The following is a 24405-nucleotide window of genomic DNA, read 5'->3' as shown; positions in this document are numbered from 1 at the left end:
CCCACAAGCTGAATTGCACAGTAAAATCCTTGGTTGAAATAGATAATAAGACAAGAAATGTTTCAGATGGTCAAAGCTTCTTCAGTCTGTGTGGGGAAAAAATGGCCAGTCTTTGTTCTGCTTTTCCATATAAAACACTRAAGGTTAGGCATTTGAAATATTTTATCTTATATTCTGTGTCTCTCTAAATCAAATCTGCATTTAATTGAAAATGCTAGTGTATCTTTAATTGGAGAGCAATAACTTTCCATTGTTGGGAATTGTGAATGAATTTCTATATTAAGAGAATACTTTATTTAGCTATTGTGCTATTGTAGGGCTACAGCCCTAGGGTCAGGTTTGTGGGCCAGGGCACTGCTGCCACTAATGGCTGGGACAGCCAGAGTAAATCTGAGTAGGTCAGGAGTAAAGGTACATCAAAGCTTCAGGTCACTTGCAGCCTTGTGCTTCTTGTTTATCAAGAATAACTTGCTATCTGCTTTCTTTCTTTTTTCATTTGCAATGTTTTTCTTTATGGCCAAGGAGGAACTATAGCCTACTAAAAGGTAAAGAAGAAATGAGGAAACTCTACAATTCTTTATACCTAGCATGAGCAGAAGACTGTTTACCTAATGACGTTCATTAAATATGGTACAAACAGTGGGGCTTAATGCCTTCATCAGTCAAGTGGCCCTTTTAGAAGGCTTTGGAGCCAGGATGTTTCCTTTATCATCCAGGCTGTGGTGAGGTGCACTGTTGATGACAATCAGGCTGTCAGTGCACTGAGCAGGGAGCGTGTGTCTGAGCAGAGGCCCAGCGGGAACATCGCTGAGCTGCGCTTAACAGGTGAAACAACRGAGGGGACTGGGAGAGAAAACCCCTGGGAATAGAAGGCAACTGACTGGGGAGGAATAGTGGCAAAAATCCTCATTATTGCTATTTGTTTCATGATAGATGTCACCCTTTGTCACTGCATAGTAAGTGTCTTCTGAGGAAGAACAGAACACAGGAAACCAAAAGTTCACTTTTTACAGCTTCGCTTCGACTCTGCCCTGATCATTGTTGTGGACATTCTTGAGGTGCACTAAGAAGGCCTTTTTGCCAGGTGTTTTTCTCCATTGCACATTTAGCAGGGAGAATGACTGTCCTTACAGAGATTAATGAGAGTACTGAGGATGCTGCAGCTCTAGCTGACTACTCACTGAACTTGCCCACGAGGATGAATCCTGACTAATACAAGGTGGTAGGATGTAAGAGTCTTTTAAAGTCAGGTTGTGTAATTAGAAACAAAAGCCCTGTTGTATGGCATCTGTGGTTTTTACTGTGAGTTGAAAAAAGAGTGACCCACAAGCTGTAATTATTTCTTAAAAGAAAAATCAGGTGGCTCAAGTTTTCTAACATAGGATCATCCAAAAGCAGACCTCAAGTAATGAGTCAGGACAGAGTGCCTGCTGGCAGCCCAAGTGTTCCTGACTGAGATGGTAAGGCAGAGCCTCCCAATCTGATACTCGCCTGTGCTGTCCCACTCAGGGGTTACAGTGCCATGGGGAGGTGTTTGCTTATTCCTAAAAGCATTTCTGTCCCATGTAATGCAGTTAGAACCAAAATTTGGCCTTGCAGTTTGATTAGAAATATGAGCTATTCCAGAGTAGACAATGGTCAAGTGTTGCTTATATGAAAGTCCTTTCATAGAGTCTTTAATACAGATGTCTTAATCTCAGCCTTCTTTCTTCAGATTTGCTTGTTTGTGTTGGCCTCTTCGTGCACTTCTGGCTTTATCATTTATTACATACTAAATAGCAAACCTTCAAGTATGAACAGCAACTTGAACCATCAAGCTGTGGATGTGGTGGACAATGGCTCTGGCACATGTAGGAAGTGGAGGTGATTACAGGACTTCTGTAAGAAATACCGAGAACACCATGGCTGAAAAATCCATCTTTTTAAATCACCCTTAGCCATCCGTGATGAGCATGGCAGCCAAGGTGCTTCAGGAATGCTTCCCACGTCTTCCCAGAACACATTGCCTGGCACGGGTAGTATAGGGAGGCGGCGTGAGAGGCYGGGGTCACTGCAGCGCTCGCTGTGCTGGGCCAGCTGAGCGGGCAACCCAGACCTGACACAGTGATATGGCCAAGGCACCAACGACTGCAGCYGTAGCAGTCGGGCGGACTGCTCCGACGGATGAGGGTTTGTGTGCTGGGTGGTTTGATGCACATAATGGTGCTGGCTTTGTGCGTGTGCTTCCTCAAATGGTTCTTCCACCCTTATTTTAGTCATTTTAAATATGAGTTTTCCTGTCTGTTGGATATTATTGGTTCCTTTGACTGCACCTATTTCCAGAAATGGTTTCATTCTCATCTGCTTCCCCCTGCCCATTTTTTTTGTTGGTTTTTGTTTTGTTTGTGACTGAGACCTTTTTTTCTTAGCAATTTGATTGATCCTCCTTTTTTCAATCCCGCATTGGCTGGCTGCATATGGAACCCCGCTTGGCTTTAGCTGAGACAAAATCGACTGCACACAGTTTCCCTCTGACAGCTTGTACAAGAGCAAACATTTCCGAAGAGCTGAAAGTCTAGAAATTCAATCAGCGGAAAACCTACTGTGTGGAACAGCTTTGCTAGTGCTACAGCTCCCTGCTGGGTAGAAAAGCAATCCAGTTACAATAAATCCTTAAGAGTGGAGTCATTTGGGTAAAAGGAAAAACAAAAGCTGGTTTATACAAACTGATTGAAGTCAGACGTTTTGACTTCCCATTGAAAAGGGAGTCAAGACCCAGCCTTGCTTGGTAATTTAAAGGGGAGATTGGCTCCTTTCATCTTTCTCTAGGACAGGGTTCTTAATATTTTGCTTGTGGAGAAATGTAAAGAGTTTTCAACTTAAGTTAAAATAGCTACTTTGATATGAAAAGTATTGGTGCTATAGCTAACTATAAACTGAGCTGCTCCCCAATGCTCCAGCAAAAAGTGAAGGCACAATTCTGCTTTCAGCCACTCCGATGTTGCTCCACTGCAGTTGCAGAAATGCGAAGCCAGGGTAAAAGTGGGATCAGAGTTAAGGCTTGCATGTCTTGCTGGGCCAGCTTGGGCAATAGTGGTTGCGCTTCGGTGCCGGTGTGTCGTGAGCTCGTCGATGCAATCTGGGCTGCTCCCGACGGGTGTCGCTGCCCAAAGCTGAGAGCGGTGCCTAGTCAGGGAGAAGCTATCTGTTCTGTTTGCCTGAATTCTCTTCCATTTTTTGAGTATAAGCAATTGAAAATTAGCGGTATTAAAGACCATTTAACATTACAATAGCAATGTAAACTGAGATGCCAGTAATGACTGTGAGGAAGTATTGCTCCTAGTTTATATTTAAAAATTTAAATGGGTAGCTTGGGGCAATAAAGTCTCTGTCATTTTTCTTTATTTTAATACTTTATTTGCAACACTCCTCTTTGTGCACCTTTCATACTGCAGCGTATTAAACGAACCAACAGGCTTGAAAGAGAAAAGGAAGGCAACAATCTTCTGTAAAGGCCAGGGAGCAAAGTAAACTGACTGGAAATGCTGAGGTTTCCTTTATTTTTTAATGCCTTTCAGGTGCTTGTGTAAGAGTAGGTAAAACTTTTCTAGGCAAATGTGAATTTTAAGATGTTGCTGCCCCTTTATTAGCTGCATGGGGCTCGGTCAGGAGTGCTGCTCTGCATGTAATCTGCATTCGGCTCTCATCCCTCCCTCTGTCCCTCCCAAATGTGTCTCGTCCTCATGGAAAAATATTAAAGATTGTATAAACATTGTAAAGGATTTCATCTGGCCTTTCTGTTTAAATAAGATGTTATAAACAATAGCGAATGAGTATAAACCCTTGCCACAAAGATGGAGTGGCAAAAAAAACAAAAAAAACCCCAGGATGGTAACCTGATAAGAGTCCTAAAACTCCCATTTGTGTCACCTGCTAGTCACTACCCAATTATTAGGATTTCATGGTCCTGTGACAAATTTGAAGTACTCCAACCCTTTTCCTTCCATTTTTCCCCCACTCTTTATGGAAAGAGAAAGTAGCTGTTGACCCCCAGTGTTGCCACTTTTGTCAAAACATTTTGTGCTGGTCCTGGAGCATGTGGTAGCCTGAGAGACTGCTGGGGCTGCAAACTTGGCAGAGATGGTTGAGGTGATCAGGCCCCCGTTGGTTGCAGCGTTGTGGTTGTAACTGCAGGGCGCTAACTTAGGACCTCTGGTGCACGTGACATGATGGCTTTGTGCTGTGTTTTATTCTTGATAAAGGTGCTGTGTGTCTTTGTTTTCAGTGCCATCAGTTTAAAGGGGAGCTATGTCCTTCCAAGGGGAGCACACCAAGGACTTATTGACCCTACTGATGTGCTCATCGCACAGAAATGATGCTCTTACAGCTTTTGACAACATCCAGTATCCTGGGTTTGACTGGCCTTTCCCTGTGCTGGTTTCATCCTCTTCCATTGTGTTGTGTGAAGCCTGACGCCGAGGCCAGTGTTTGCAGGATTTGTGCACTGTGTCTGAAATCCTGCAGAATATCTTGCCTGTAGCTGGGTCACTGGCAGCTGGGGTTGAACCTGTGATCTTGGGGAACGTAAGCACTTGTGAAATCTGGGATAAAAGCTCCGGTGGTTGCCCAAGGCCTGTGGACCCGTCTCCCTGTGGCTCGGTCACCGCTAGAGGGGAACAGAGAGCTGCCGTGGATAGCAGTGCTTAGGGGGGTCCCATCCACTGCAAGGAGGAGCAGGTGGCAAATGTGCCACCCGGGTGCCCGTGGAGCTGGACCCCTGGGCTTCGGGAGGGCTCGCGGCTCGATAGCACTGGGAGGAACAGTCAGTGGTCTCTGCCGGGGCGCACTGCAGGTGAGGAACTGATAGCGGTAATACTGGYTAGTGGAAATAGCGAAACAAGTAATAAAAGAGGTGAAGAGAGATATGCTCCTACAAATATTAGTTCCCACAGTGCTTTGGAAACCTAGGGTTGGTTTTGTTTCTGCAAGATAAATTGTTTTGTTTCCGGCTAACTATGGAGCTGCATATATGTTTTGTGAGATTGGATTAAATTTTTCCATTTGTCCTTCTTGATATAAAACTTGAGTTTTGGCAGAATTAGCCATTTTTTTTTCTTAAAATGTTTGTTTTCCTTGCAATGTAAAAAAACCAAACAACCTTTCCAAAAACAAAACAGAAAACCAAACATTTTCTCTGAATCATTCCTTCAAACTAACACTGCAGAGAAAACCAGACCTAAAAGCCTTTCCAAGGGCTTTGGATTGCCATCATCATTCTGCCCAGCTCAGGAGACAAACCGTACCACCAGCCCTGTGCCTCGAGTTTGCCATGCCCCAGATGTCAGAGTTGCGTCGAAATGAGGATCCACCACAGGGGACTGAGGTTGTTTTCTTCTCCAGTCTGTAGCCTTGTTCCTGTGTGTATCAGTAGGAGTCCTGTCTGAGGGAGATACGCACATCTGGAAGATTTCTGTCTAGACCTTCAGTGTGCAGGGGGGCACTCAGCCTGTTACTGAGGAATATGTGGGCATTGCTATAATGCTGGTTCATGGCAGATCACGAATCTAGCCTCATAGGCTTTTAAGACTAATAATTTTTTTTTTTTTAGTCTCGCTGATGGTCGTATTTTGAAGCTTTTGTTTGCAGGTACAACTGTTACAAATATCACAGGATTCCAGGAGGTGGCTCCTTCAAAAACCCAGATACTCTTAGTTAAATTCTAAGTCTGCAGTACTGACATGCGTATCAGTGCTATCTATAAATTGTGGGCCAAAGATTTATGGTTGAAAATACATTGATAGTATCTTTGGCAGTTAAAAGAAGTGTTGGGGAAAAATCTGAAGAATTTGAATTGCTTTTAAATTGTCTGCTTAAGATTGGAAAGGAATTACAAGTTGCAGAGAGGAATCAATACTGCTGGACTCTGAGTGTTGAGACATACAAAGGAGATGCACATGAAAGCTCTTATGCTCTGGCTTGTCTGTAGGTTTTTTCTCTGACAAACTCCAGCAAAAGTAACTTGACCTATTGAATGTAAATTGTAAATGTAACATCTAAATGTATAGAAACAGCTAAGAGTCCAGCAAGGTTACTAGAGAGCTGGATGTATCACTTCCTTTTTAGTTAATGTTTGAACATACAAAATACCATGGTTTGACTTTCTAAGTCAAGGGTATTGTTATGGGTGCAGTTTTCCAAGTCTTTATTCAGGCAAAGCATCCATCAGCCCTTGTAGAAAGTACTAGTACTTTCTACTAGAAAGCAGAAAGATTGTAACCCTATTATTTTTGAATGTAAATCCTCAGTTGTAGTGCTTCTGCTGTTGTTGTGTATAGCCTTTTACTGGGGAAATTTTAGCCCTTGCTGCCAGTAGCTACTGTAAATAATAGTAATTAAGTTTTTGTCGTTTTTAATGCCATTGCTAACTTTTCATCCGAAAGGACAACTGATTTTGTTGTGATAACACAGTCACAATAGGGCCCAGCTGAAGTTAAAACCAGACCATAGGGATTCTTTTATATATTATCTTTTGGGATTCTTTTCTCTCTCTCTGTTTTGTTATATGTGAGAGGGAAGGAGAATGTAATAACCCTGYGCTGGTGAAAGTTGTAAGAAACGTGAGCAGCACATACAATATACTCTGAAGGCAGTGCCTGCTCTCATGGCTCTGGTCGGGCCCCAGCAATGCATTGCGGTAGCTAAGAATCTGCAGTTTGATGAATACTGGAGGGTTCTCGCAGTGCAGCCACCAGCGGCTCATGGTGGACCTGGCTCCTGTGCGTGAAAGGCTGTTAGCGCCCTGGATGGTCTTCCAAGTCTGGGGGTGTTGAGATGTTTTGGGGAAGCTTAGCACCCAGCTCTTACAGSTACACTATTTGGAGAGTTTAGGGAAATTTTGAACTTATGGAATCAAATCTCTGAATCTCCTGACTCCATTCATTTAGCAGTAAGGACTCAGATAATGTTTTCACTCCTGTATTGTCCCCTGTCTTTTCTACTGACTTTTCCCACCTGGCCCCGCTCTGCTGCTGGGGAAGTCTCCAAGCCTGCAGACCGACTGTGGGTTACCTGAGCAGCGCTGCTGTCTGCTCTCCTGCTGAAGCTTCCTGCCACCCTGAAATGATCTCAGTAATATGGCATTTTACTTGCAAAGCCACAAGGCTTGAGGACGCCTTCCGTGTTATTCCCTAGAGGAAATGAGCAATCTCCAAACAGTGAAGCAGGCAGGAGAGATAATAAAGAATCATTTTACCAAGAACCACGTTTTGTCCTGAACGAATCTGCTATAACATTTTGCTTCTGGTTTCCCAAGCTATTTACCACTGTGTTTGGGGGGGTAATTATTCTGGCAAGGCATTGTGCATAGGAATAGCTGCAACTGCAGTGGGGAAACTGAGCTGCTACAAGGACAATTTTTCTGCAGAGGAAAGTGCATGCATAGCATGGTGCTTGGAAATAAGCAGCAATGAAAAACCAATAATTCTGCATATTGTGGTATGGTAGCATGGTTTCTATTTGAACCATTCTGAAAAAGAGAGCTGGCATAGTTGCCACTGCAGAAGCAGGGCTGACTGACTGCAGAGTTTTCATAYGTAGTTTTTCTCTTCCATTTAAACCTCTAAAACCCTTTCCATTTTAATTATTAGATGAGAGACTCTTCTAGAATCGTCATTAGATGAGGGCTTCTATATGGGGATAGTCCCCCCCCCCCCAAATCCTTTCTCATTGTTATGTTTTGTGCGAAATCTCCAGTTTGCTGGTAGGAACTTCATAGAGACTTTTGTATGTGAAATGCAGCATTGGATTTTGGGGAGTTTGTATATGGGGGGGAGAAGGAATTGAATGTTATTACTCTCTTGGCATTTGCTTTGATTTTGTATCCTTCGCAGCGGAGGGCAGGGTGCCCTGGCAGAGGCGCTGTCAGGTGCGGGTCCCTGCCGCTTTCCAATTCTGCCGTCGCAGAACGAACGCTTGGCTCGGCGGCCCTTGCACAGGTTCCAGCGGGAAATCCGTCCGTGCCGGAGCGAGGGAGCGGGCCCCAAGTTGTGTACAATGATGCAATCCGATCCTCCGGCTGTGGAGAGGGCTGCGACGGCCCCTCGCCCTCCCCCCGCCGCCCCCGGCCGCGGGGGCTCCGGCCGAGCGGGAGGGGGACGCAGCTGCGCGCCGAAACCGCAGGCGAGGGGGGAGACCCGCTGCAAGCGGTTGTGAAGGGTCAGATCCGAGATGCAACCTCTGAAACGGCCGAGAGCGCGGACCTGCCTGCGCTGCAAAGTCAGAGCACCTGCTTTCGCCGGCCTCGCTCGCCCGTCGCCGCAGCCCTGAGCCGCGAGGGCCCGGGCCCGGCGCGGCCCCCAGCCCGGCGGCGCGGGGACGGGCACGGGCACGGGGACGGGCACAAGGACGGGCACGGGCACGGCGGCGGCGTTGCGGGCTCTTCGCGGCGCTGCCCGCTCCCGGCCGCGTGCTCGCCCCGGYGCAGGGAGTCTCCGAGCCCGGGAGGGCTGCGCTGCGCTCGGTGCCGGGCAAAGCAGGCGGCCTCGCCGAGGTGCCCCGCGGCCTCGCCGCTGATTTGGGGGCCGGCTGTATTTATTTATTTATTTTTCCTTTGGGACTCTAGGCTCAGCTGAATTTGCTCCGTGTTTTGCGGAAGAAAGAGCTTGTTAAAGAATTCCCTGATGACTTTGAAGTGGACTATTTATTTTCTCTCAAGGGTTATTCAGTGTAGCCGTTTGCCCCCTCTCCTCTGTTTTTTCACCCCGGTGTTTCCTGAGCTACAAGCATTCTTGGAATATATTAGTTGTAATGAGTTATGTGGGCATCAGAAGTTTTCTTTGAAACTATATGGCATCAACATCTGTTAGCTCTTAGAGAACAGAGACGCAGACAAAAGGGCCGAGGGGGGCAGGGAGGAAAAAGATATTAAATTCTGGAGTATGAAGCCTCAAAGACTCGGGGGAGGGGAAGGGGAAATCTGCTCAACCCGGCGGCTTTGATGTGGTGCTGGGGGCCCGTGGGTCCTCGCATGGCGATGTGCGTGGCGGCCGGCTCCGGCGCTGCGTCCCGCCGCCGCCGAGGCGCTCCCTCCGGCCCCCTCCGAGCCTCCGGCCCTTGTTGCTGCAGTAACGTTTCCGCGGAAAATGCACGGCGTTCCGTTTGCAGCTATTGAGGTGGGGAATTGAAATTCCTAATTTTAGAGGTAACTTTCAAGTGAAAAATGCTTAGAAGGGAGCTATTTGCTTGGTTCTAATCTTCCTGACCCTGTGGGTCAACGGGCAACTGTTCATCTAAATCAGGATTTTAAATGGTGTGTGTCTGTGGTTTTTTATTGCCTGTAATTAAAAAACATGTGTCTGTTTCTATGTACATAGCATCAGTCAGCATTCAGGCATGATGGCTGGTGCTGTACTACTTACAGGAGTGTGTGGGGATGGGGCTGCTTGCTCTTTTATCTCTTTCTTCAGAGCCTTGCAGTGTCTGTCTTAGGTGCCAGAGAGTGGAGGAGACGGGTAGAAGGGACCTCTGCGTCTCTCGTGCTCCGTGGGCTCGGTTGGTAGCCCTCGTCCCCGTGGCATTGTTCTGCGCTGTGACTTCCTGGCCCAGGAGAACCCTGACCTGGTCTGGAATGATTAGCTGACATACCTGGGCTTTGGGGACAAAGAGGTGGCTTGCAAAGGAATGTGAACCATCTGTTTTGCCAGCACCTCCCGTTGACAGATTTATGGACCAACATTAGCATATGTGTCCAGGGTCACACACCTGTGCTTCCTAACAAGGTAATATTATTTAGCAGAGTATGTTTTCATCCTGAGGAGTCAGAGCTCTCTGCAAAGGTGGACGTCAAGAATTCTGTTTTACACTTGAAAAATGAGGGCAAGGAGAGATTTAAGTGACTTACCCTGCACCACACATTGAGTCTGTGGTGGAGCAGTTATTGAATCCAGGTTTCCTCCAGCTGCATAAATATACGTCATCCATTAGCAGGAAAAGACTTAGAGCCATAAGCATAATAGAGGAGCATTGATTATCATTCTAGAGGAGCTGTAAGCCCTTGTGCTGTATGAAAATCTGAGCCATATAGGAAGACACTGGGTATTATCGCAAGATAAGTTCAAAATGCAGCACATTAAATCTGTAATGATCACTGAAGCCAAYGGAAAGAGTACCACTAATTTCAGTGATCACATCTTAAATGAGCAAGTTATTTTGTAATTGAGCTCTGTAGCCAGTTTTTTGCATGCTTGGTTCTCAGCATATGTCTGGGTAAAATCACCTGATTGCACTTAAAAAGTCTATCTGTTAACGAGCTTCTTGGTAACCAGATCTATTGCGAAAGCAAATTGAACAGAAAATCAGATTTATTACATAGCTGTAACAATCTGTCTACCATGGTGAAGATGCCCAAAATATGCAATTTGGACAAGTTGTTGAGCTTCTCCAGGCTGGAAGTTAGATGTCACTCATGTTCTTAGACTTGTTCACCAGTATAATCTATGTTGAAGAAAAGGTGTTGGGAGAYGTGGGACACTTGATTTTGCAATCAGAAAAGAGGTTATAGGATTGGTAGAAGAACAAAGTAAAGTAAATAGCTGAATCTGTAAAGTGAATTCACTTATCCTTCTGAAGTAGCTTCAAAGTGAATTTAAATATAGCAGAAAGCAGTCATTTCTTGTTTCAGTCCCATTTCGTTTCAAAGGCTGGTGATCTTTTTTAGCTGGAAATGCTTGGACCCTTCAGTTGGAAAGTAACTGCTGAATCCATAGGTCTATTCATACAGCTGCTTTCAATTACATTATCTCTTATTTGACAGAAGTCGTTAAAAAACTGTGTCTCACCATATCTTCTTGTAAAGTAGAAGCCACAATAGTTATAGAATTCCAATAATAGTATTAATGGAAGATGTCACTTTGGAGCACTTAGCAAGAGTTTCTACAGATCCATGAAATCCAGCGTCAAAACATCATAGAAACAGCAGCATTCCACCTTGAAATGGGAATGATTTAAACCAAACTTTCTCCTAAATGGGTCCTTTGACTACCAGTTTTAATACGTTTTGGATAATCTTAGCTGTTGGCACTTTTTTGCAAGTTACAAGTACAATTAAGCAGGTTCACATTACTTTAAGCTGCTGATTTTTTTTTTCTACTATGTATTTTTCCTTTTGCATCCTGTATATTTACTCTGTGCCATGGCACATAGGAGTCTTATGTTTCAAGTTAAATGAGTAGGTTGGTAGCTTTTGTTGAATGCACATTGAAGTGACTTACCGTTAAAAGGATGCTCATTTATCCACTGCAGCAGAAATGAAAAAGCTGCCTGCAAAGAGCATGTTTCTTGCAACTACCTGTTTTTTTCATAGGTTGGGAAACAAATACATCAAAAGAATAAGGAAAGTATGTGTTTTATCCTTTTGGAAAGCCTGGTCCAGGTGTTGGACTGGAACAAAAGAGATTCAGCTGGGTTGCAAACCACCTGGAACAAAATGTGCCGCATTTCCTTTCTTACTTATCCAGGAGACATGAAGGCTCTTATGTAAGTGTCCTTCTGCTTTGCACTTCCTCATCAACCTTGTTCTGTGGATGGGATATCCTTAAGAGCACATCATACAAGTACTCCTTGTACCCATGAGAAGGTCTGTAACAGGGATATAAGAATAGTGGGGATCTCTTTTTGCCCCATAAGCCTCTAATAGTCCATGATACTTTGTGACTGGAGATCTGGGTGATTTTTTTGGTCATTCCCTCTTCATCTTCACAGCATTTTGGAAGCAACTGGAATTGCTCTACAGTCATCTTCTGCGAGATGAGACTGTAGGGGCTTGCAGCTCTGACACCTCGGTGGATTTAGATGCAGGAATTTCAAACACTGTTACCATATTATTATCACGCTCTTTTGCTGCTCCTTTGCTAGAGCGGAGGCAGCAGAACTGAATGTATTTATTATTTGTGTGTTTCACCATCATCTTTTTTTGAGCTGGTATCTTAGTTTAAACTTTGTGCTAAGAGACCAAAGGGTGAATTTCTGTAGCTATGGGCACCTGTTGTGTTCTGCCATCTCTGTTAGGAAGACGGTACCTTCTGACTTAGAGACCATCATGACAGCAGAGGACAGTAAAATCTTAAACTATAGCAACTAAATCTGCCCRAGATCGTCTGTGAGGGAGAAATTTCAGGAGAAATCTGTTTTCTTCACAACTTTACCTGCTGTGATTATATTAAAAAAAAAAAATTTGTCTGAGAAAGCCTCCATGCTTGGTAGAGGAAGAATAACCCAGCTGTAAAGGATCACAAAGCACCAGGTTCTTGTTTCAGAGAAAGAAAACATTACAGATGTTGAGCTTGCTGCTTCTGCTTAAAAAACCTGCATTATTACAGTTGCTATGTACATTTTAATGTTGATCTACTTCAAGTCACCTTGACTTCTTTCCCAACTGTGAGCTGCTTTGCATGTTCTTTACAGAAAGCTGAATCCTAGTGAATTCTATTTTTTATTAAATTATCTAGAATGGCGAACTTCCAAAAAATTTTTTTCTGGCAGAAGGTAAAATCTTCTTATACCAAAGGATAAAAGTGTGTTGCTGTATAGTTTTGTCTTCTCAACTGAGTGTTTTTCTATATGGTATATGCTTTAACTTTTCATTTTATTTGCCTTTTTTTAGTTTTCTGTATAGTGAGGCTTGGAATATGCTCTATCTGTATAAGGCCCTACATTACTTTATGAATGGGGAAGAAAAGAAATCTCTTGTCCTGAATAGCTTATAACTGTAGTGCAGAAGCAGCAGAAGCATATGGTATATTTGAAAAGGTTTATGAGGGGGATCTTAAAACATCCTTGAAAGAAGATATTAATTCAAGGGCTGCACTTCTGAATACAGAGATAGGCAAATGAATGCCCCAAAAACACTCTTGACTTTTGGATGTAGCTACAGTGATTGCACAAAACTGTGTGCACAATCTTCCATTTTTATGTATATTTGACTGCATGGGTTTCCACGCATGGAAGCTGCTAACCTAGCAAAAAGGTCATCTCCAAGTACATTTGACTACAAGCAGTATTTTAGATTTGTCTGAGTTTTAAACCTGACTATAAAGCTGTATTGGTAAGGAATGATGATCACCTCAGATACCTGAACATCTGTTTTTACCTTCGTTATCCTAAAATAAATGACTCAGTTTTTGAGGCGTGTATGGGCTTTTTAGTAGTAAAGACTAGGCTTGAGTTGGCCATAGTTACACATGGTTATGTTTCTGATCCATGGGAAATTTCAAATACCCAAAGGGGAACTAAGCACCTCCCATCCATTGCTCTTCTAAAATGTCTTATACCTCTTTCTCTTCAAGTTTGGACAGGATTAAAAAAAAAAAAAGAAAAAGAAAAAAGAAATAATTAGTGCTTCTGGGGCTTGGATGGGTTTCCTGAAACATCTTCAGGAGACTTGGTTTTCAAAATAGGCTGAAGACTTGCTATATGAAAATCAGACTTCTTCTGTTTCCCAGAAGTCAAAGTGAAGCTTTGACAGAGCCCTCAGTTGTTTGGGTTCCRGACCAAAGGGACCCCTCAGCCTCCCAGATCTCTATTTCTTGGGATCATGTTTTGTCTACGTCAAGAATGGAAGTTRGTGTACAAGTGACATGGCATTCTTGTTGGCAGCTAGTTTAAAAACCCTATAAAAACTACTCCAAGAAGACATTAGAGTTACTACGTATCTTATCCCTTGCAGTCCTCTTTTGAAATATGTTTCTTCAACTTTGCTCACTCAAAAAGTACCAGAACCTTAATTGCATCAATGTGAGAATAAAGAGAGAAAAAATACTAACATGTTCCCTACAGAAGGGCAGAAATAGGGAGAAAAGCTTGCTTTGTTGACAGTTCATCATTTTACGTGTGTTTTGCCTGGGAGAGTGTTGGATATGATATTTTGAGGAAGACTTCACTAAAACAGAAAATGTGAGCATATTTCATGCCAAAAACGTGGAAAATTGAGTATCTCAAAGCTAAATCAAAGGATTTTAATGAGATGTTTGAAGGAGGAAAGGTAAAGTGACTTGTTTCTACTTGAGAAAAACAACACCTTTTAGAAAAATGTTAATTAACACAATATTGACTGTGATGTAATACCAGGAGTGGGTGGATCCAAACTTTGTTTTAAAAATGTGCTTGTTAGCATGATAACCTACCTAAATCAAAGGTTATCCTTTGATACATTTAATACATCTATGGCCTATGCTTCTACTAAAAGCAGAGTTGTGTTTAACGCTGCATTAGTCCAAATGCGTTTACAGCGTAAAATATACGCTGTATTTTCGCTGTGTAGCTTTGACGATTCCGTGCTGGCTGTTGGCTATTTCAGAGCCAGGAGCGGTAGCGAGTGGCCTCGTAGTGACAACATTTAAAGGGGTTGGCGGGGCACAGGAGACGCGTCCTGCGGGGAGGTGACCCCAGGTAGAGCTGGGCAGGGCCTGGCAGGTTACAAGGAGCCTCACCTCGGTGCGGAAGCGGAAGGGGAGCCAGCGAAGGGCTCCGAGGCAGGCAGCGATGTGGCAGGATGAGGGCGAGGGTTTGCACGCAGCCGTTTTGGAGAGCTGGTGGAAAGGCAGCCGGGAGCCCCGGAGCGAGCGTCCGGCCTTTAGCCTCCCGAGACTTGTAGCAGCGAGAAAACTGCGCAGGGCGGTTAGGGCCGGGGTTGGGGTTAAAAAAATAAAACTGGCAGTGAGTTAGCGTTTGGCGGAGCCTGTTTGCGCTGTAAAGGTGGGGAGCGAGTGATGACTGCCTGACTTGCAACCAGCTGCAAAGMAGCCCTGGGGCGTGGGAGCCTTTCAAGGCCGTTCTTCCTCGCGTGTACGTGCATACTCGGGCAGCATTTCGGAGGGAGTTGGGCTAGTTACCTCTGCTCTCCACCCCACCCGCTTCGCTCTGAATCGYGTACATGGCACCTATCAGCACGGGATATGTGGGACACGAGGTCCTTTTCTGCTGAAGTCAGGCAGCCAGCTGTTCACAGTTTTGCAGCAGATGTCTGAACCTGAACTTTAGTCATTTTGTGTGATTTGTAGTTAACGGAGGCCAACTTATTTATCTGGGAAACTCCCAGTGAGGTACAGACACTTACCGTCGCTGGCATCCTGTTTGGCAACCTCTAGAAACGGCATGCTGGAATAATCCTTCTACGTAAATGTTTCTTTTCTTTATTCTTTCAAGTGCTCGCTGACCTCATTTATATAGTATTTCACAGGGTACATCTGGTTTTGGTTGCTTTGTGACTCAGTGCTCCAGTTTGCAAAGGCAGGGTTGTGATTTAAAACATCGTGTCAGGACGGCGATATACAGCTGCCTCTGCTGTCGGGCCCCGCTCCCGCGGCGCGGCCGGCGAGGGCCTCCTGCGCCCGGGCCGGCACCCGCCGCCGCCGCCGCTGCCCGTCGCCTCCAGCCTGTGCTTGCCCTGTGCCGTGCTCAGAACACACCTCCGCAGGGGCGAAGGTTCCTGCCTGCCGACAGCGTTGTCTCTTCTCACCAGACTTCTTCAGCTGCGAGTTATTTTCTACACCTTCACCCCTTCCTCTTGCTCTGTTGCATTTTCAGGATTTGAATAGCTGGGTAGAAACGCTGTTTTATTCATGTAAAGGCAATTTTTACAGGTTGTGCAGTTACCATTATGCGGCGCCAGCTGCAATCCAAATGTTTTTTTCGGAGACTTGCCTGGCTTTCTTATTTCGTTGCTGAGCGCAAGTTTACATCAGCTGTCCAGAATCCTTTTCTCAGGCAGGCTTATTTTGGTGTTTACGCAGGTTGTGACATCTGTCTCTGTGGTACTAAAAATACTCAGGTAACTCTCCTGCAGTTTTTTTGACATATGGCTTAGTGATAATAACATCAGTGAAACGGTTTTGTTTTTTTTCCCATTTTTCCTGTAAAAATTTTAGACTAACTCTTAGGCTGGTTGCTCACACCTTTCCCAAATATGCATCTGTCTATCAAAAATAATACATGTCATAATCTTACTGACACAAAAGGATACATTTAAATGGAAGCTGATGAATTCTAACTCTCTAGATATGTCACTAAAATGTCCAAATGGTAAACTTGCCAGTTTCTGGATGAAYTGTCAATTCATGTGCTGTTTAACAGTGGTATTACAGTTCAACATCATAGAAGTACTTTCTAGAATTTGGTAATTTATAATCATTTGGTTTAAGTGGGAAAATACTTATTGGAAATTTGCTTGTATTAAGTTACTACTTTAACTTAAATGCATAACTATGAGCTAGGGAAGGACTGAAACTAGACTAGACTGTAAAATGTGTTTACAGACCCATTTAATGGTTAAAAGTGAGAAAATAAGGGACCAAGCTTATAGAATATTAATGCCTGCTGTTTTATACTTTTTTGCTCCGCTCCTTTCCACTGAGTTATTTGATGGTGTATTTTACATTAACAAATGTATTCTCATTTTTAAGTGACATTTTTGGAAATCATAAAAATTAATGACTTGTGGATTTCGCAGAGGATGAGATTAATGGCAACATTTTAATGGGCGAAATTTGATATGCAGGTGCACTGCTTGTCTTGCTGAAGTTTCAAGGGATGAAGGCTACCCACTAGATAGTATCCTTCTCAGAGGAACAGCACAAGTAAAATCATACTTACTCGTCATGTAGTTGCTGATCAGGTTAATGGTAAATATTTATGGCCTTTTTCTGAAAGAGCAGGAAGGAGCAGGAATATCGAGTTTAGTAAAAAGCAGTTGTTAAGTACCTGGCATTGTGAGTGAGAGTAGAGGTGCCATATATGCCTGTAGAGTCACTTCTAGCATCTCATTATCTTTGGAGAGCAGTCGGAGGTATTTTCTCAGAGTTTCATRCAAAATGACGACATGGGGGAATTTGATGAAACATAAATATACTAATCTTTACAAGCCCCTGGAAACACCATCTTCTTTCAGAAATGTGGTAACTTATGCCAGCATTTAATAGCTTCTTTTCTTTTACTATGTCCCTTTCTTCCATAATTTTTGAGATGATTGATATTAATTGTCACATGTTCAAAAAAGGGAACTTTTTCTGCTAAAACAAAAACTCAAGGGGAAAAAAAGAGGTTTTGTGATTTACTCCTTGAAAAGCTAAATCCACACTGACAGCTCTTACAGCAATATTGTGCTATGTAAAATCCTAGCTCTCCGGACCAGGGTGACAACATTTCTCAGTGACAGCTGGCCCACGAGTTATAATTTTATTTCAGTGTATCTGCTCGTGAAAAGAATGGTATTTTCAGGGTCTTTGGGATAGGTAACCAACAGAGTTTGTGGAATCTAATTTTGAAAAGGCCATTGCAGAAGCTGACGCTGAAGAATTCCTCGGATTTGCTTTTGTGGTTTAGTTACTTTCTGCTAACTAATCTCAAAGAATAACATGTAGAGACGCGGAAATTAGAAAAGAACCTCTGTCAGCTTCTTCAAGAAAAAGAGATGAAGTGCATTTATCATTATTAAATTGCTTAAAAGTAAAGCTAATGAATACAACCACACATTCTTTTTCACAGGCTAGTCTTTTATTTTTACTTCATGCCAAAAGCTCCCTACAGTCTACTTCCCGTTCACAGGTTAGTGCTGCGAATACTGGTTCTGTATTCCTACTGTGTTTTTGCAGGGAAGCTGAAATGGCCATGAGTGTAGCATTTGAGCTTTTCAGGACCATATCCTTCTTTATCACCATAAATAGTTATCAGCGGCAGAGAGTATTTGTGGAGAACCTGGGGAGAGCGACTGTCACGTCAGGGCAGTGGCACTGCAGCAATGCTAGAGAGTTTGGGCTGAATGGGAGAAGGGGAAGCACAGGAGAGGTGTGAGTGCGTATTGCTTGGCAGGGGGCAGCTGGAAGGACCCGCTAATAAGAGTGAGAATCCTCTTCAGGCTCTTCATAAGTAGGATTAGCTCCAAATCCCCCTGTTGCCTTTTATTACTACTTCAGCACCATTAGAGAAATGTTTCTTGGGTCTGAGATAAGATCATCTGCGTATGTATGGCCTCTGCTCCTGTATTGCTCTAGACATACTGGGGCTGACAAAATTTCATTAATTTCAGGACTGAAGGATCAGGCAGCTCTTCAGAGTCTGTTATCTGCTTTTCTTGGGTGACCTCTGGCATATGAAAGATTTCTGTTTGTTGGTGGAACCAAGTGATAACATTCCTCTGTGGGTAGGAAGGGCTTATTTCTCCTTTACTGTTTCCATTTGGAGTTTTTTATCTTGCTTGATTGACAGAACATTGAAATGCTAAATATTAATCTACTTCGTAAAAAGATTTGAATAGCACCACTTTTTTTCTTTCCCCCAGTCCAGTCTATTAATCTCCATTAAATTTTGTCCTAAAGTATGTCCAATGCATTCTAAAATAGCACCAAATCCATTGACTGCCTGTAATTAAGTGATCAACTCCTTTCCTGGAAAAAAATAATATTTACAGTTAATTCTGGTGATAATATATGTGTCGTCTTAATGTCTCAGCACTTTGTATGTAGTAAATTTGCATTAATTTTTCTTTCTTCCTTTAAAATTTTATTTTTTATTCTTTTATTTTTACAGGATCTGTCTGGGGAAGGCTACCGAGACACAATTGGTGATGAACACTTTCATCTAGAAGGTATTTAAAGAAAAAACTTCTTGGTTAATATTAAGGGATGTTGGAACAAGTCAGCAAAAAAGTCAGCCTGAGCATGCACCCTGGGCGGTGTGGCTCTTGTCTGTTACTTTTGTCTGTTGGAACGAACAGGACAGGAACAGGACAGGAATAGGGTATTTCTGCATCTCTCGCCACCATCCTCTGAGTATTGAAAAAAGTTGCCCAGTTGTATCATAGAGACCAAGTGTGTTAATTCAGGGACTCGCAATTTTTTTCCCAGATACTTCCATCAGCATTGGTAGCGGTGGTGACTCTCACTGTCACCAGCAGTGGTGGTCACTGGAGATGGTAGCACCGGATTTTGTGCTAGGCCCTTCTGAGGCACACGTACCAGGCTTAAAAACTCCTGCATTCACTTCTAATAAAGATCAGAGAATCTTACTCAGTTCATTTCTCTTAAAAATGACAGGAATCCTTATTGCCTCAGATAAGTTCTTCTTCCTGAGGCTAAGCTCATCTCTTCCTCTGTGGTCAGGGTGCTTGTTGCAATGGAAACAGAATCACTGTTGTGGTGGGTACAGGATTTTGGGACCTTGAGCGTGAATGCTGCCTGAACACGTTGAACTTGAGTGGGGCACGTGGGGGTTGATGAACGGAAGAGATTGAATTGAGGACATTGTCCATCGTTCTTGTCAACAAACAAGAAAATGAGGCTTCAGAAAGTCTTTGGGAATTTCTCTGGTGGAACAAGTGGTTTTTGTGGACTGTGTGCTAGATTTATATTAGAGGAAAATGGAAGCAATGTGCTTAATTTATTTAGAGCAAAGAATCATGTCAAGTTTTGCTTAGAAAGTGCTGCCCTTTTATATTTCAGTTATTTGTTTCTGGGGGTAGAGACTGCTGTCTAGAAGATGGCAAGGATTCTAAAAGATTTCAAACCAACTTTTTGCTGGTTTTCATTTTAAGTAATTTGGCCCATAAAAAAAGTCTCTTGTCCTGCAAGAAGWGGGACAGAAGTAGTGCTTACAGGGGTCATGAAGATTTAATGTGGAACTACAAGCTGCATATCATTTAGCAGCAGCATAAGATGTTGTTCAGTACTTATTTGCTGTAACAGTTTGCTGTACTGAATATATTTACAGAGTATAAATATTAGGTAGGGTTCTCTCCCTTTTGTATATTGGCAAAATCCAATTGCCAGAATTGAATTGTGAATTTAAGCTCAAAACATAGACAAGGATGCAGCTTTTTGCATCAATAACCTTCTACTCACTATCTGCTTGTATGTTAAGGGAATCGTGTATGTTGGTGAACTGTGGATACCAAAAATACTTTTTTCATGCCTGTAATATGCTATTCTGACCTTATTTTTATTATTGTTACTACTTTTTTTATTTAATGTACTGTCTAAATTACTAATATCTCCCTTTTCTTTTTTCTGAGTGGTCAGCCTGTGTGATTAGCTGCTGCTTGCTCTCTTCTAGAAACTGAAAATGCACTTTTCTTGGCACCTCTTTACCCATATTAGAATGAATGCTGCTATCAAATTCCACTCAGGGACTACTCATTGATTTGTAGCACAGAATTCTTGAGCAATTGCTCTGCATTTCTGGATCTGTTATCAAGACTTTAAAAAGGCTGCAAAATTGCACCCCTATTGAATCAAAATTGCTGCTATCTCGTTCTCTGGGAGTTGCTGAGACTGAGCTAAGCAAGCCCAACGAACTACTGGAAAGAAACTTGATTTTAAGCATCAGCCACTGTAAAAGTGGCTTTTCATTTTGATTTGAAAAATGTGTTTCAATGAATTGTGGTTGCATCAACAACTTTGCTGCTACAGAACTTAGCATCGCTTAGTGCTTCTATGTATTTATAATATGTTGCTCATACCAGATGAAAGTGTGTGAGCTTAGAGTGTGGGGAAATAAGAAAACTAGAGGTTTTTGTAGTCAGGATGCTGGAATAGATCTTGAAATATTCTCAATGGCTGCATTCCAATTCCTTACCTGTGATGTGCGTTAATATGCTGTATTTCTTGGACCTCATGTTTCAGTGATGTCTTTAGTTTACAAAGAATACATGCTAGTATGTGTTTGTAACACAGGAATTCCATTTCACCTGGTGCCTGTAGTCTACTGTTAAATACAAAAGCAAGAAATACGTGCATGACGGGGTCAGTGTTTGTTAACAGTGACCATCATGTTTCAGTATTTAACTTTACCACAGGTACCTTTCTGCTCATAATGGGACATACCTGTAATAGTGGGTAGCTTTTTTTAATTGTTAGAATTATAGTAGAAACTGCTTAACAGAGAAAAAAAATTAYATGCCAGTGAGGTGAATAATTTCGTTTCTCCATGTCTCATTCTACCTTTTACTTGCCTCTAATTACTTTTTTACTTTATTGCGTAGCATTGTTTTGCACAGCAAACAGTACAATACATGATGTTTTCAGACTAGTCAGCAGCAGGATTGTTAAGGTGTAAAACCTTTTAGGCTACTGTAATTTCAGTCTTTCAGTGCCAGCAAGAGCAGTTTTACATTATTACTTCCGATGTGCCTCATTTTGCTGAAGAAGCTGAGTAGCAAACCCAAGATGCAGATAGCAGCGGGTGACCCCTGCCTTGTGTGCTGCCGGCAGGGAAGAGCCGTGTTGGGGCGTCCTTCCCGTTGGGAGGCAGGAGACCGCCACCAGCAGGGCCCGGGTGCGGGAGGGCAGCCACAGGCTGGGCTGGCCCTTCCCTCCTCGTTCCACTCTCCCCGCTCTCTTTCCCTGCTGGGGATGGCCTTCACTGCTTTCCAGAACTGCCTCTCGAATGGGGTATTGAAAATCAGCTTATAATTAACACAGGATACTAGAAGCATCATGTTGGAGCAGGTTGCCTTCACCTTTCTTGTATAACTTTCTCCTTCTTGTTGGCATAATATTGTTAGATGATTGTGATGATACTTGCAGGAATATTAGCATAAAAAGTACATCCTAGTGAAGCTGAAACATGATTGGAGACCCTTGTTGAGGCACAGCTTGAATTCTTTGTGGCTTAGGTACATGATGACCATGTCATAGCTCTTTTCTGTATGGAAATGTTCTGTATGTAAATGTAATTAATATCTTAGAATGTATATTAATCTTTCCATCTAAAATAATTTTACTACCTTTATTATGCTAACCCACAGTCTTTCCATATGTACATGCATAACATATATGCTTAAAGTGTCTACATTCGTATGTCATCCAGAAGAAGTGATAAATTGAGTTTACAAATGGAGAGTAGTGACACACCAAAACGTGGTTGATTGTACTAAGACCRTAAAGGACATTAGTGGCAAAACAAAGACTTGAACCCAGAACTACCAAGTACCAGGCAATCATCTAATCATTGGACTATTTTCTCTCTTTATAAATACAAAGTAAGGATGGGAAAAATGAGCCCCCCCCCCCCCCAAAAAAAAAAAAAAGGACAGGAAAGTTCTTGAATTAAAAGTGTTATATAGTATTAATTATTTGAAGTTGTTTTTCACTTACCTTTCCTCTAAACTGCCCATCTGTTTCCAAAGTACACACTTGTTCTCCTCTCCCTTCATGGTCCTTTGACCTACAATGCTTAGTTTAGTTTAGGCTTTTGGGGGTTTTGTTGTTGGGTTTTTTCTTTTTTTAATCGGGGAAAATGCCTGATGAAAAAGAAACATTTCTCAGATTTGCAAAAAAGCACAGCAGGTGCCACAGTTCTTCTAGGTTAGGGGAGAATTATAGCATTCACACTCAGAGCCTTGATTGGAGAATRAATCTGAGTTCTTTAGAAGACTCTCACTGAAAAGACAAAGTGGCAATAAGAGAAATAATTGAATTCCTTATTTTGTTTTACATAGCCAAGTTCATTACCTTCTTTCTTCTCTCTTTTCTTCCCCCCTCTTAGCTGTCTGAGCAGTACAGATAAAAAGAACTCTCTTTGCTGGATTTAACTTCTGTGTTGTTATGTAAAGCTTGATCAAATCCTTTCGTCTTAACAGACTTAACTGGCCAACAGCAAAAGGCTCGGGATTCTGGGATTAAGATTGTATTTGGTAAGAGGACTSGTGCATTAGTGCTTTCTTTTGAACTATAGAAAGAACAAAGTAAACATCAAAAGCATTAAGCCATGAGAGTGGATTGTTGACTCAATGTTGCTGCATGACAAGAGGTTAGGACTCAATAGTGGCTACTTTGTTTACCGAGCGCAGTGCAGAAAGAAACAGTTTGACCATCTTGTCTATTATATCCAGCTCCTGCCTTTGATTTCCCTGATGGACGAGTCACTGTAAATTGAAATTTTGGGATTTTCTCTTATATGGTCACTGACCTCCTTAGATAAAAGAGAGACCGATGGAAACCTCACTCTGTTATGCTACTCATTCTTATTCTGTTTCCCTCCTTCTTTCACTAATAATTCAAAAATTGGATATACTGAATACAACTTCTGCAGTGGATTCTTTTGCAAGTTTTCTCCAAGTTTAGCAGTGCTTTCCTTCTTCATTTCAGAGATGAAGAAAGTGCTGCTGGCGTGTAGCACTTGTGCCATGTGCGATCAGTCCCCTGTGGCTGTGTGTACTCTTCTTGTGCTTGAATGAAGAAGCTTTCTGGTCCAGCAGTATCTGCACATATGATCAGGCATGTGCTTTCATCACTCTTCATATCTAGAATAAAGGAGCTTGAATTTCCTATTCCTTGTCCCTGTATAGAATAGTAGCTCACCAGAACTGAATGACTAGAGGCAGTCCTGGAATAAGCCTGAAACAGCACAAATATTGGAAGATATTCTTCATTTCATCTCAGTGAGAAAGCCAAAATGGCAGGCAGAAAGTGTTCATGGTATCAAATTAGTGTTCAGTACTGACATCCATGTTATCCCTCTGCTCCTCAAGGCGTAAGCAAGCTTTTTAATGCATCATTCAAGAGACCTGCTCTTGTTTTTCTAGAACTTTTTTCACCTCCTTTTCCCTGAGTTTACTTTTGGGAGCTTTCTCCAGGTAAAACCTGCAAGTCAGGAGGGCTTTCTTAGCTGACCACTCCAAGTCCATGTGCTGAAGTGAACTGGGGTTCCTCCCTCTTATTGCTTGGATATACAGAAGATGTATCTCAGTGCAGCCTGTTTTCTCCCCATTTGTGACATCCGAACCAGTGGCAGGAAAGTCTCCCAGTGACACAGACTGGCCCAAGGAAAGAGAGGCGATTTCTGGCTTGCCACAGTACCCACTCTCCGGAGCCCTGCGTGACCCAGCTGTCCGCTCGTCTCAGCCACCGTTTGGAATTGAAGGTGAAGTCCTTAAGCTCAGGAGACACCTAGTTCTCTCCCCAGTTGGTACCTGTGATAATGTGATTTCTCATGTCACTGCTCTTCTGAAAATTTGACTTAAGAGTTCCTACTAACAAGGAATCTTACACCTCAAAGTGAGATCAGTCTAGTGCTGTACCTGTCAGAGGAGCTGCCTCTTGCGCTGGTAACAATCTGTTCCCTGTTTCATTTGTCAGCTGAGGGCGATGTCTTGGTTATTTTTCTCTCAGCAGAGGACTGGAGAAGATCCAGGCCTTCCTGGTGCCTTATCTGAACAAGATATCCAAAGGTCCCGCCAAAAGTGGTGACAGAGCTTCACCTGAATCAACAAACCCATTTTCTGATATTTTTCCCAGACCACATGCATTCAGGTTACTGTCAGCCTTCCACGCCCTGGGTATAAGACATTCCTTAGTCTGGTACCAGAAAGGACAAAATTATTCAGGTCATTTTTTTGCCCATAAATATTAGAGAGCCCTCCAACAGCGTTCAAAGCACATA

At 42.9% G+C, this 24405-nt stretch overlaps 1 protein-coding gene across 1 annotated transcript in view; it reads left to right on the top strand.

Annotated features, from left to right (window-relative positions):
• NKD1 (naked cuticle homolog 1) overlaps positions 1–24405 on the top strand; it is a 111340-nt gene that overhangs the window by 51284 nt on the left and 35651 nt on the right. Inside the window, exon 4 of the mRNA XM_026068840.1 lies at positions 18556–18613. Within this exon, the coding sequence (XP_025924625.1) occupies positions 18556–18613 (58 nt within the window). The remainder of the gene's footprint in view (positions 1–18555; positions 18614–24405) is intronic.

The sequence above is a fragment of the Apteryx rowi genome, unplaced genomic scaffold, assembly GCF_003343035.1.
Source record: "Apteryx rowi isolate R43461 unplaced genomic scaffold, aptRow1 scaffold_28, whole genome shotgun sequence".
Taxonomy (NCBI): Eukaryota; Metazoa; Chordata; class Aves; order Apterygiformes; family Apterygidae; genus Apteryx; species Apteryx rowi.
Note: the sequence above shows the minus strand (reverse complement) of the source record. Positions and strands in the feature narration are given on the sequence as shown.